Below are 13,653 nucleotides of genomic sequence, written 5' to 3'. Positions count from 1 at the left end.
ACTTCAGATTATGTATCATATTGGTATTTCTAATATAAAAAATGCAACTTATAATCAAACAATATTTTCGATTGATTAAAACTTTAATTCACTCCCATATTTATTTATCACCTAAAAATCGTCCATTCACTGTATTTTCTCCCATCGGTTATGTTTATTGGTTGCTAGGAAGGTATGCATGTACAGGCATATCATGAACATTGTCCATGGTACGTAATCACAGACAAAAAATTAACTTACATGTATTGCGAATAATATAAGGTTCATGTGATTATTTTCTTTATAAATCATAATTGTTGAATGGTTGATCAAATAATTTAAAAATCGTTTATTACATAATATGTCAAGGTAAATAATTTCTCGGAACCGCATTTTATATTTCAAATGATGTATTTATATTATCAATTATAAATAATTTATCTGTACAATAATCCCTTAATATCTTTCAAACGATATATGTTAACACTCTCATTTATAAATAATTTAAACACACACTCATCTTATGCTTACATAAGATATCGGTATATAAAGGAAATAATTATCATTAAATAATTTGACTCTACAAACTACATAACTCAAATCAATGTAACAATTTACCTTCTATAAAATTCGAATTTTTACTAAAAAAATGCATTAAAAAGAACTTTTAAAAGGGCCATTTTGTAATTTACTATTGTGGGCCCCACTTCTATCACCCAAATGGCCCCACATAACAACTTACAATTCTCTACTCTCCGCATTTTCAACTAATCAAAACACTCATGTAAATGTTATTATTATTCAAATTGCTCTCTCATCACTCTTCACAATTAGGTACTCTTCACTCTACAATCTCTCTCTATAAACATCTAATTTCACAATTGTTTTATTAATTTTCTTGAATTATAAATGTTTATTTTATTTGTCTGTACTTTTTTAGGGTTCTTGATATTTAGGGCTTTAAATTATAATTTCTTGTTCTTGTTTGATTATTTTTGTGATTTTTTGACAACCCTTTTGTTTCTTTGATTGAATTTTTGTAGTAGTTGCTAAAAGAATTGAAATTTGATAGGGTGTAATGAATAGAGTTAAGGGCTTGCTTATTCCCAAATGCACTAAAGAGGTTTCGAAATGTGGGTTGTCGAATTCGGGTATAAAGAAGATTGAATCTTTTGTTGGTGATGTTGGGAAAGTTCGGTCTTTTCATGGTCAAACAGAAAGAGGGGATCTTGATGTTGGGAAATTATCCGTACCATTAAGAATTTTGCAGCAGAGGTTTGTAGGGTCTTCGAGTAATGAGGGCAAAGGCGGGAGCTTTTTTAGTCGGTACTCGTCAAGCTCAGAAAATGATCCTAATATAAGCCGAGATTTTTTAGTACAGCTCTGGGTTGATGATCGGAAGAAGAGGAGATTGAAAGAAAAAAGGAAGCAGATTAGGGCAAGTTCTGTGAATGTGAATGTGAATGATGACGAAACAGTGTATGATAAACCAGCTTCGTTGCAAGAAGTGTTTGGAAAATTCTTTTCGAAGGCATTTGTTACAGATGAAAAAGCTAATGAGCCCGAGAAACCGATCGTGAAGCAACCGCCTCCTAGTCAACGTATGGCAGGTCCTCTAAAACCAGCAACGTCGCTTGAGGTAGGCAGAATGTTTACGTTGAGATTTATTGATGTAGCTTTCACTTTGGATAAGTAATATATGCATTCAAGTATTTACAGTTATGTGCGCTTTTGTTTACTGCTCAAACGTTTTGTGTTCTTTAAAATATAATATTACAATTGAAGTTTTTCATCATAAGCATAAAAAGAACTACTTTGATGTGGCAAATTACCAAGGTCAACTATATGTTTGTCCATATCTTTTTAAGTTTTTTTTTTAATTGCAAAGGAACAAAGGTCACATCTGTTGCTGATTGGAAACTATATTTCATCTATTGGAGATTTAGCTAATTGTTTAGAGAGAGAAATAATTACTTTATTCTTGCCAGTTCTTAGGCCGCTAAGATATTGAAATGTGGGCCTTCTGAGTTCTGACAAACATATTTTCTTTGATATATTGTAAAGCACATCTTTTTATTATTCTATCTAAAAGTTTAGTATTTGGTATTCGTATACGGAATTACGGATACACACACTGATAATTTTTGTTCCATGTATTGGGAGTGCAATTGTATACCATTTAAAATTTGTATGCTCGTCATCCTTCTTTTGGTGTGGAACCTGTTACTTGTATTGTGAAAAATGACTCTTTGTTTATTTATATCTATAGGCTCAGGTTGCACCTCTTCTTGCAAGATCAACTTTGTTAATTACCAGGGATATAGAATGGGCCAATCTCATGCTGGGTTTTGAGCAGGTAAAGTTTTTAGTTCTTTTAGTTTATGCATGTCTGCATGTGATTGCTATCATGTTTCGTCAGTGTTATACTACGTTAGTGTCTTAGTGTCCTTGTTCATCCCTTTGACTTGTAATCTATCCTTGAAGACATTATTGATTTAGGAATTTTGTATTTGTTTTATTGAAAAGATTTGTTTTGGCTAACCCGCATCACTGCATCAGTACTTATTTATATTACCTTCTTGTAGTAAAATCTAAGACCATGTTTCACTGTATTTTAATCTCCACACTTTAGCCATGTTTATTTTATATAAGAAGACTATTATCCTATGGTCTTTAGATTTCATAAATTTTATAGTTTATTGCCATGGATTTATAATCCCCTAACTAGAGGGTGATATTAAACAATCCTTCAAAATAAACTAGAAAGTAATCCAAAGTTGTTATGGAATCATTTTAAGAGATTAAGTGCATGAAAAGTGAGAATGTATACAAATTAACAAATCATGAATAGTGAACAGTGTGTAGTCCCACAAACAGACATAACCTGAAATCACAATAACTAACACAACAAGTGTTTTAAAAAAGGAGCAAGTGCGAGAAGGATGTCAGGGAGAAAAAAGAAGCAATCATGAGAGGGATGGCAGGGGCCAGGGAGATCTAGGAAAAAAATTAACATCTCTAATTGTACAAGGACAAAAATACTATATATATTTTGCTACAATAGCAAGACTTCTAATATTCATTTTGTATATTTACCAAAATTGGGATATTGTCTTTCATAGTACAGTCCTTGCTTATTATTTTATTTCAGTGTGCTTTTGTACGCTAACCCCATCTGCTCTGTGCTCTTTTTTTTTTCACTAGAAATTGTAAGCATGGCTACCCAATCCCATTCTAGATTGTTTATAGCTCGTTAACTAATTAGGCAAATGATCATTTTCTTTTGACACCAGTTTCTGCAGTTAATTTATACGTTTTGTTGGGTTTAGTTTTGTTATAATCCATATTCTAATTTCCTTTCAGTGTATTTATGTTCACTGGTCTATACATGTCACCTGGATTTTTTTGGGTTTGAAAGGGGATGGATGATGCAGGACTAATATTGTATCATTTAATTTGAAAAAAGAAAGGACACTTGAGACTAGTATGTAAGTCTTTAGCAATGTACAGAGGAAAATGAGGTATACAGCCATGGACTCTATGTACCTGATTTTTTATTCCAATCCAGTTATCTTATTTCTGAAATACTGTTTACATATACGACCCTCTGAATGCAGCCATACATATCTATTAGGTCATAGGTCAGTACGCCATTATCTGACACTATCAGAAATTCCACCACCTTTGGTAATGGTAATTCATATCAACATTACCATTTACAATAGGATATCAGCACCTCTTGTCACATTTTATCGCGGAGAATAATGCTTTTTCTCCTAGATTATTTTATGCACAATATTGTTTGAGGGTCTTCAAATCTATATTGCTATCAGGTAACGCTTTCCCTTGTATATTGCCTTTTTACAGTAATCAACGAGGATCTTTAGTTGTAAATTGCATTGAGGTTTTGGCATTTAATTGCTGCAGTAACTTCATCCCTCTTTTTTATTTTATTTTAACCTGATTTGTTTAACCACCTCATTTTTTCGCATTTTGAAATCAGCATAACACAGAAACTGATTTTCACATGTTTTTCTTATATGTATAGCTTCAAGTGATGTAGTATTAATGTATCTCTTGGAATTGTAGGAAAATCGTTATGGTATCGTTGATGTCAGCTATCCCGGAACAGTATGTGCTCTTTTACTTTTGAAATTTGTATGATATTCTAATATGGTTTCTAATAAGAAGCTTGAAAAACTGTAATGTGGCAATTAAAAATCTCTTTAAGGTCATGTGAATCTGATCTCATTTTTTTTAGCCTGTAGGTTTGATTCGTGAGCAGAGTAATTTGATCGCCAGACAGGTTTGTTTTACATTTTGAATGACAATACCTTATCTGTATTGGCATATGTACCCCCCAAAATATAAACATTTGAAAATTGTCAAGGGGGTGCATGTTGTATTTGATACTGAAAGCTAAGTGTTACAAACCGTTATTTGGAAAGTAGGTATACAGTTTTGTTTTTGAATGAAATGTGGGGGTTGAAAAATGCAATTAACTCTTAATTTTTTAAATATCAGATCACCACAAGCTAATTAACCAATAAAAAGTACTATAGTAAACATATACTGGTTCTAAAACATAAATGAATTTATATGAAATGAGAATATACAAATATGTACAGCTAATCCTGTTTTGGGCTTTGTTTGATTGCTATGTTAATAATTTTGGCTGATGTGAGAGCTTATACTTCTCTACAGTTGCTCCGCACCAGACGCCCTTTTGTGGCTCAAATAACTGATGCTTCCGGTAATGAGCTTTTTAGGGTGAGTTTGTGCATTAGCTTTTACCATACCTGACATTATCCCTTTAGTTGTTATACCTGTAAGTTCTACAAAAGCTTTTATCTGCTCTTGACAATTTTTAGGTTCGGCGTCCCTTTTGGTGGATAAATAGCTCAATCTATGCAGAGATAAACGGGAAGGTGTGTGATGTACCGATATGTTACCTTTCTGTGCTCCAAAAATGTAAAATAATGTCTGATAATGTTTTATATTCTGGACCTCATGTTTATAATCTGTGGTTTCCAGGAAGTTGGTGTTGTCCACAGAAGATGGCATCTTTGGAGGAGAATTTATGATTTGTATTTAGGGTATGCTTATGTGTACTTTTGTACAATGATTTTGTTTTTCTATCTCGTGCATATTGGACATGTTTTTATTTTTAAATGGCTGCTTTTAAAAAGTTCCAAGCTATGTTACCCGGACTCGGGTATGGGTGTCGGACACGGGTTCGTATCCAAGTGTCGGACTCGGCAATATTTTGAAAAATTTACATGTTTTTGGCCTAAAATAAGTGTCCAAGTGTCTATACCCATGTCCGAGTGTTGAGTGTCCGACACGGGTACTCGAAGCAAAATGAAGAGTCCGGGTAACTAAGGTTCCAAGTCAAATATATTTAACATCGAGGGCCAGTAATTTTCTTGATAAACTTGGATATAAGCAGCAGCCCTGATTTTTTTTATTGACACACAATAGTTTTGAGACTGAGGGTGCATGATTTTTCAGTTTCCTTCATGTGACTCGTGTTATAGAATTTTTGTCTGTTTCACACAAGGTTGTTAGGATAGCTGAGTTTAACACTAGCAGTATTAAGTAGCAAGAGAAGCCAGTTAGGGTACTTTAGTCTTCGTGTGGTCCAATAGTTTTTTTGTCTATAAATACCAGTTGTAACGTTCATTTCTGTTATGTTGAATATGAAAATAGCTTTGCCACCAAAACTCTTTCTCTCTCTATAACTGATTCTTACTTTCTCTCTCTAGTTTTTCTGAACCCATTCTATCTCTAATCTCTCTAAAACTCTGTCTCTTTCTCATTTCTTTGCTAAATCCTCTCTGTTTCTTCTCTGATTTCTCTCTGATCTTCTCTCTAATCTCTGTTTCTATCTGTCATCTACTTAATTCTGCAATCATAAACCAGAAAATACCAAAAATAGACATAAAACACACAAAACTAGGTCCAGAACTCATCAATTCCTGACAAAGGTCAACTGAAAAGATGTCTAAATTTCTCAACTATCTTACTGTATTATCTCCTTGACCTAAAATGAGTAGGTTGTCTTGTGGTTTGGTTACATTATAAAGCTGATTGGAGATTTGTGCAGCTGAATACGTGTAGAATGATTCCTAATCATCAGTTTGACATTACTTTACAGTTTCTGTAGCTAATTTTAAAATAACTGTTTTCTTGAAATAATTATATTCTGAACCAATAATTATGCATATAGACGTCGCTTCTTTCATGCAAGAGGTCAAATATGCAATTTCATGCTTTTCGTGTCTAAGCAATAATTAATTTTACATAGGACTGAGCAGTTTGCAGTGGTTGAGAATCCTGGGTTTTGGAACTGGACATTTACTTTGAAGGACGTCAATGGGGATGTGCTGGCTCAGATAGATCGTGACTGGAGAGGTTTTGGTTTTGAGGTTGTTTTCTTAGACCTTTTCAGTGCTTTTTAATTATGCATACTTTTTACAGTTTAATCTGATCTCTTAAATTAAATCTCCCTTCAGGATATTAGGTTGTTCCAGACTTCTCATTTTGCTTTAACACGAGAAAAAAAAATTGTCATGGTCTACACATATGCATCGACTTCGACTATTAACATAGAGTATAATCTTAATGTAAATATGATCTATTTAGCTAAGTTTCTGGACTGAATTCATCGATCAGTACATGCTGCTTGGCAATCTTAATTCTTCATGTCTGGCGTTTTCTCCTTTTTTCTCCCTGTTCTTAATCGGCAAGAAGTATAATGGTTTATGACTTATATGGAAGGTTGTGGAATTGTACTCCAGATAACATTTGATTTAGCTGCTATTTTCATGAAACTAAAGCTACATCCATGAGATGGTGCATTTCTTTCTAGACCTTTTAAATTCCACATTTTTATGAGGTACTAGTTCTTTTTTCAGAATTTAGGACTAGAATGTTTGCGCTCCGGGTTTCATATTTTTTATTTTGAAAATCTTTTGCAAATGATATCAGGACTATTCTTTTTGGTGGATCTTTTTTTTGCTGATTCTACATGAAACAAGACTTGTTAAGAAATGTGAAACATTGGAAGTAGATTATTCTGAACGAATTCTTTTTGCCCTTGCGCGCCTTTTTTGGAGGGAGTCTTGGGATTGATGAAGGCCCTTGTATTTGTGTATAGTGAATGAACACCATTGCTTTTGTAGCATTTTGTGCCTAGTTGAATGTTGTTTTTCTTAGTAAATTGCAGATTTTAACGGATGCTGGTCAATATGTGATCCGATTTGGGACTTCTGACATTGTATTAAAGAGTGGCCCTGCATCACTGGTATAAAAATATTTTTTTATTGAAATGAAATGAGTTGCAGGTAGTTTATTTTACATTTTAAAATTTTCTAATTATATAAGCTTCTTGTTTAGGTCGAAGAGTTACAGGTAGTTAGACCTCTAACTCTGTCTGAAAGGGCAGTAGCTGTAGCACTTGCTGTATCGCTAGACAATGATTATTTTTCACGACATGGTGGATGGTAAGCAATTTAGTTCATGAGTTGTTGCTTTGCCAAACTTATGAAATCCAAGTAATTGGAGTTAACTTGTCAGGGATTTTTGCTAATTGAACTTACCAGAATTGTGTAATCTGTATAACGAGGCGCTCACGTAAAAATTTGATTGTCATTTTCGTACAAATTTTCTGTCACTTCCCTTTGTTTAAAGACATCCAAACTAAGCGGAGTTTTCCAGTCCCAATTTAACTCACATTGAAAGTTTGTTATCATGGACTCATGGGAAAGGAAACTGATTCCGAGTCATAATCAATGTGGTCCATTAGACCGATGTTACAGAGCCAAGAAACAGCTTCTAAAAATTTGAAACTTAATGTTATGCATGATAACATTCTTCGGATTTCTTCTTTAGTTAGATTAGATTGTTAATATTGAAGCTCTGTGTTCTTCCTTCTAGCTCGTGACCATTTTTCCTTCCTAAAATGGATGCCAGTCCTACTTCAAGTGCTTTTTTTTGCATAATTTGTTATTACTATTTTGGTTGTTTTTTATTTTGTTTTTCAATAGATCTGAAATACCTAGTTGACTCAATTCTACATGTGAATTTAAGTTTGTTACTATTATATTTTAATATCATTGCACAGATTTTCATGGTGTGTTATTCTTTTGTGAACTTAACTTCACTCTAGGTTACTTATATGCATTTAAATATAGTAAGGTTTCACCAACATTTAATTTAGAGTTAAATGTGAAGGTGTGCCTAACGTTATCTAAATTCTGTTTCCAGGGGACTTCCTTTTATTGGAATAGATGAATGACCGACAGCAGTTGTCAAATGCCTTCCAGATTAATCTCTTCCTACCGCCACCTCTTTTTATGTTCTCAGCCAACAGATATCCCTTGTCTGAAACTTCTGCTTGTATCTGCTAAACCATACATACCTGAATGTTATGATAGGAGTCTAGCCCTAGCAGGGTAATCCAAACTTAGCTGATATTGATGAAATATCTGTTTTATCAGAGGATCTCTATAGACTTGGCATTATTTTTTCACTGATTACGTTTGGCCGCGGCAGATGTTTGTATGTTTCTCATTTGCCTTTACCTGCCTGCGCGTTCTCCTCATTTCATAGAGTGCTTTCTTTAGGTAGAAGATTTGGTTGTAAACTTGCATTGTTTAAAGTTAATGGCATAATTGATCTAAATTCATATTACATTTATCCCCAACCAAGTTGGTTGGGATACACCATCCGTAATGTTTCATTGCAGGCTTTTGCAATGTCTTATTGCAGTAGGTGAGTACTACCGCAATGAAGCATTGCGACGACTGTATCTCATTCAACGATGGCTGGGGAAGAGCTCCCATATATATATATATTATAAATATGAATAATCTAACATTCGTTTTTAAGTTGATTTGAAGTTATTATATTTTAATGTTGCACTTCCAATTAACAAGTACTTTTAAATAATATTTAGTATTCTTTAGAAATATTTGTTTGAGTTTAAAATTATGATATCATTATATTATTTAAACTCAAATTGCTTACTTGTGTATATATATATAGATATATATAAACTCTAAAGAATTTAAAAAAATAATAGATTTTTTTATTAATAATATAAAAAAATTACAAAAGGCTTGCCCAAATATTTTATTACAAAATATTAAGTAAATTGACCTTTTAACACCTATACTGAGGTGTTAAAAAACAGTACTTAAACATATCATTTTCAAAACCTATTTAAACTTTAATTTAATATAAAAAAAATAACAAAAAATATGAAGTATAATTGATTTTTTATCACCTTAAAATACATATCAAAAAATCAAATATCAATTGAATTAAATTAATATTTTAAAAAAAAATCAAGACCTCGTATTTATATTTTGCCAAAGACCTCCACTGGGCTAGCACAGGCCTTGCATAAAAGAAGAGCTGGTGAAGTAGCGTTTGGAGCCTTCCAACTGGACCTGGTTAGGTTTATGTTTGGATACCTAGAGGTAAATTTAAGTTACGAACATATTTCGAAACAATTAAATTTGGATCCACTCAACTTTATTCTGAATAATCTTTGATATTTTTTTTGTCGATAGAAACATGTATAATGCATGTCCCGGTGCATTACATCATGTCTTCTTGATCCCGGTGTTAGGAAGAAAGGTTGAGAAAATATGTTAGAACATTATTATGCTGTGTTAGGAGTTTCATATAATCATGTTTTATATGTAACTAATTGTTTAAATTTGTTGTTTCGTCTTATAGATATGTATGCTCCAAAAACTCAAAGTATTATACCACCAAAGAGTATTAATACTTCTAGTAGGTTTAGTAGTACCATTTCATCTATACTAACCAAAAAACAAAAATGTAGAATTTTCAAGTCATCTACCGTACCTTCTTCTGCCACTAGTATGGTTCACGAATTTTTTTCATATAGTAATGAGTTAAATGGTGATTTTGATATATTAACATGGTGGAATAATCATTAGTTACAATTTCCGGTTTTAGCAAAAATTGCAAAGGATATTTTAGTTGTCCCAGCTTCTACAATTGCGTCCGAGTCCGCTTTTAGTGCAGGCAGAAGAGCGTTAGATGAGAAGAGATCCAGTCTTGCGCCAGACGTTGTAAAGATTTTAGTTTGCAAAAAAGATTGGGATCAAACCGATAAAAGACAACAAGGAAAAAAAGAAGACTCCGACGATGACGACGAGCCAAGGATGACAATGGATACTTCATCCGAATCGGGAACCTCAACTAGCGAACAACTTTAGAACAAATATTTAATGTATTTTTTTTTAAAGTTTTAATATCATTTGATTTGTAATTTTTTAATTTTTGATGCGCTTTGTTCCGTTTTTTAGAGAGAGAGGAGTCCTCTCACATCATTTGTAATGTTTTTAAATTAATAAAATTTATAAGAGGTACCGTCCTCTTTTTAACCAAAAATTTAAAATAATAAAATTAATTGATTACAACTATAATATTTCGAATAAATTATGTGACATAATAAAAAATAATGTTACATTTTATTATTTATTTTTTAATAAACATTGATATACTAATTTCGAATTTTCTATTAAAAAATACAAGTAATTATTGCTCGATCAGGAAGCCTGGAAGCTGGAACACACAATTCAACTCGCACATGCCCGCACACACAATTCAACCCGGCTCGCCCAGCTCGCGCACAGCAGGCCCGCACGCACGGCTCGTTCAGCTCGCGCAATTCGTTCGGTTCGGTTACGAGTCTTGTTTTAACGGTTCAAACCCGGTCCGAGCCCGGTTCGTTATTAAGCAGACCGATTCAGTGTTTATATCTTCAGTGCTCAACCCGTGTGCGGCCCGGCCCGGCACGCACGGACCGCACAAGTGGTCGGGTCTAATTACATGGTTCCCGCACAAGTGGCCGAGTCTAATTACATGGTTAGGAAAAGCTAATCATGTTATCACTGTGACCCGGTCGATACATTTGTTCTGCAACATATTTGGCGTGATTTATGAGGATATGATATTACAGTTAAACCTCGATTAAGTAATAACCTCGCTTAAGTAATAATTTTCATCGGTCCCAACTTGGGCCAATGTTGTAAAGTAATATTCTCGCTAAAAGCATAAGATAATAAAAAATTCGAAAGTCATTAAGGGCCCAAGTAATATGTAAAGTAATAATTCCATAATTATATATATATATATATATACTGTATAATGTATATGATTACAAAATTTAATTCTTATTAAAATATGAATCTATTGTAGCTTGTTTCTTCTTTCCACCAAAGCCAAAATTAATCTCGTCCTTGACTTTATGTAAAGCAAAAATAACTCCTGGTATGTTTTGCTCGTGTTGTAACAAGTAATTGTTCAAATTGGTGAGTGCTTGAAATGCTTCCTTTGATGACACGCTTGGGATGACATTGCTATCGTCGGGTTCAGGATCAGTCCCTTCATCAGTGCTCATTACCGACTCAATGATTTCTTCATCCGTAGGTGATTCCATAACCGCATCATTCTCGTTTGGATAGTTTAAGAGATGCTCGACATCCATCACATTCCTATATCGTAAATTAGAGATAACTTCATTTAATCCTTCGACACCTTCATTTATTTCTCCAAGTTCTTGTTCATCATTTTCTTCTGAACGAATCTTGCAATGCCGAAAACAATTTGCAATTGTGGTTGTTTTCACATCAATATTCCAAGCCATGTTAGCAAAACTAATAGCATTCAAGATATTAACTTTTTGGATATAAGTAATCATAATAAAAGTAATTTTAGATCAAATACATTGCATGTGATTAATTCTAGTTTTTATACGTACATTATATATTATACTGTACCACGTAAACATAAAAATTCGGTAAAGTAATAAAATATTACTTTATCGATAAAGTAATAAAATATTATTATATCGATAAAGTAATAAATTCGGTAAAATAATATTTTTTCCCGGTCCCAAGGGTATTACTTTAAAGAGGTTTAACTGTAGTTTTTTTTTTTTTAAGTTTAGTTTGTGCAGCAAGTTGAGATATCGAAGAAAATTAAGTGCAGCTTGCTCAAATTCTTTGACTGAATTAATTGTATCCTATGAGCATCCCTCTCAAATAAATTTATTTCATATTTTTCCTTTATTTTTAGTTAAAATATTTTTATTTACTCTTTAGGTTCACTTGAAGAGTCATTACTCTTTTGCTAATTAAATAGGATAACCTTGATTGGAAGGTGGGAATATAATTTTATCTATCTTTGTTTTTGTTTTCGAAGATGTTTACTGTTGATATTATTCTGCTGTATTTTGAATCGAAAATTGAGCAGGCAATATTATTCATTTAATTAATTGTTAATGTAAATGCATTTTTTTTTATCTTCGGTGATAAATATACACTAATTAAAATGAATAATTAGTTAAACTAAAAAATGCATTATATAATTAGTCACAATTAAAGAAGGATTGATAGCTTTGTAAGCATTGATCATTCGTTCGGTTCGGTCCAAAACTGGATCAAAAGGAATAAAATAAAAATTGGAATATCATTTTTTCCTCGGACCGAACCATATCAAAATTGTATTACGGACCGCACCGGATCGAACCGAAACAAAATTATTCGGTATGGTATCGAACCTTTTTTTTTAAAAAAATGTATTAAATTTGGGTAATCGCGGTTCGTTTTGATTCTGGTTAGAAGTCAAACCTAAACCAAACCACATGTTACGACTTTTAAATTTTTTAACCCATTTAACCCGAGTCATTCGATGCAGTTTTAAATGGTTTGGTTTAACTGATTAATCGATTTCTGACTAATGATATGATGATTATCATAAACTACTTAAATGTTAAGAATGTAATATAAAATCTTTTCACCTGAATGTATTAGTAGCATGCAAATTACGATGTACTAATTAAATAATGACAAACAGTAGTTCCTCCCAAAAAGTTGCAATACTTGAATAACAAATACAAAAAAATAATTAGTAGTACATATGTCAAAAATATTTCTGAAGAATAAACAATGAATTGGCAATAAACTTATATCGTGTATTGAACTAAGTCTTTCTTAATAGTGACAATTTCAAATAAGTTTAAAATGGGAGTGATATATAAATACTGATTTTAGAGGGATAAACAATACAACGGCAGTAAACTTTATACCATCTATTGACTAAACATCTTTCTAAATAATGACAATTTAGGTGGTGTTCGAAAATGAAGTATATTGGATCAAGACAAAGCGGCCCAAAGGAATCATAGTTAGAATAATTATAAAACATAATGTAAAGCCCAAGAAGGCCCACTTTGTAAGGAAAAAGCCCATTTGGGACTCAGTATAAATACAAGGCAACAACCCCATTTGAAGGGGTTGACAAATTATAGCAAAGAGACAATCTCCTAAAATTATAGTCTAATAATATAATATTATTGGAACATCATTTGACGCTAGAAGGAGCTTTACTTTAAAAAAATGCAACCAGAAGATTATTGTAGAAGAGTTTGATCCGGCAACCGCCGGACCGACTCAGGTAAAGGAGTTGACGGCAGAAGTTGCCGCCGACCCCTCGACCCACGGCGATCGTGAGCTTCCTAAACAACCGGCCTTGAAGCCGAAGTGTTTGTTTCCTCCACCTGAGGCGCCTCCTGAAGATCAATCGCTGGGCTTGAAGGGCACACTTCAAAGGGACAGAAAAAGAAAAAAT

The 13,653-nt window shown here is 32.9% G+C and overlaps 2 protein-coding genes across 5 annotated transcripts; one reads left to right on the top strand and one right to left on the bottom strand.

The window, feature by feature from the left end:
- Positions 1 to 738: 738 nt before the first annotated feature.
- Positions 739 to 8,673, top strand: LOC141721478 (phospholipid scramblase family protein C343.06c). Of its 4 annotated transcripts, none has more exons than XM_074524418.1 (12): positions 739 to 813; positions 1,052 to 1,618; positions 2,249 to 2,335; positions 4,069 to 4,110; positions 4,241 to 4,285; positions 4,684 to 4,749; positions 4,851 to 4,907; positions 5,014 to 5,075; positions 6,287 to 6,407; positions 7,208 to 7,285; positions 7,378 to 7,484; positions 8,248 to 8,673. In XM_074524418.1, exons 2-12 carry the CDS (start codon positions 1,058 to 1,060, stop codon positions 8,276 to 8,278), a joined length of 1,257 nt encoding a protein of 418 aa, XP_074380519.1. In that variant the 5' UTR covers positions 739 to 813; positions 1,052 to 1,057; the 3' UTR covers positions 8,279 to 8,673. The 4 variants fall into 4 exon arrangements, 3 of the variants coding, with proteins under 3 accessions (XP_074380519.1, XP_074380518.1, XP_074380520.1); XM_074524417.1 differs by having other exon boundaries at positions 753 to 813; positions 1,023 to 1,618; XM_074524419.1 differs by having other exon boundaries at positions 774 to 813; positions 1,026 to 1,618.
- Positions 8,674 to 11,188: 2,515 nt separating this feature from the next.
- On the bottom strand, positions 11,189 to 11,668 carry LOC141719989 (uncharacterized). Its single transcript, XM_074522350.1, has one exon. It carries the CDS (start codon positions 11,666 to 11,668, stop codon positions 11,189 to 11,191), a length of 480 nt encoding a protein of 159 aa, XP_074378451.1.
- Between the last annotated feature and the right edge of the window lie 1,985 nt (positions 11,669 to 13,653).

Source organism: Apium graveolens, chromosome 4 (assembly GCF_009905375.1).
Source record: "Apium graveolens cultivar Ventura chromosome 4, ASM990537v1, whole genome shotgun sequence".
In the NCBI taxonomy this organism is placed as follows: Eukaryota; Viridiplantae; Streptophyta; class Magnoliopsida; order Apiales; family Apiaceae; genus Apium; species Apium graveolens.
The sequence above is the reverse complement of the archived record's forward strand: the minus strand, read 5'-3'. Positions and strand labels throughout refer to the sequence as shown.

Coding starts and splice junctions, on each gene's coding strand:
- LOC141721478 (XM_074524418.1), top strand. CDS start 1,058: ATGAATAGAGTTAAGGGCTTGCTTATTCCCAAATGCACTAAAGAGGTT. Junction 1,619..2,248: donor AACCAGCAACGTCGCTTGAG/GTAGGCAGAATG, acceptor TTATATCTATAG/GCTCAGGTTGCACCTCTTCT. Junction 4,286..4,683: donor GTAATTTGATCGCCAGACAG/GTTTGTTTTACA, acceptor ACTTCTCTACAG/TTGCTCCGCACCAGACGCCC.
- LOC141719989 (XM_074522350.1), bottom strand. CDS start 11,668: ATGGCTTGGAATATTGATGTGAAAACAACCACAATTGCAAATTGTTTT.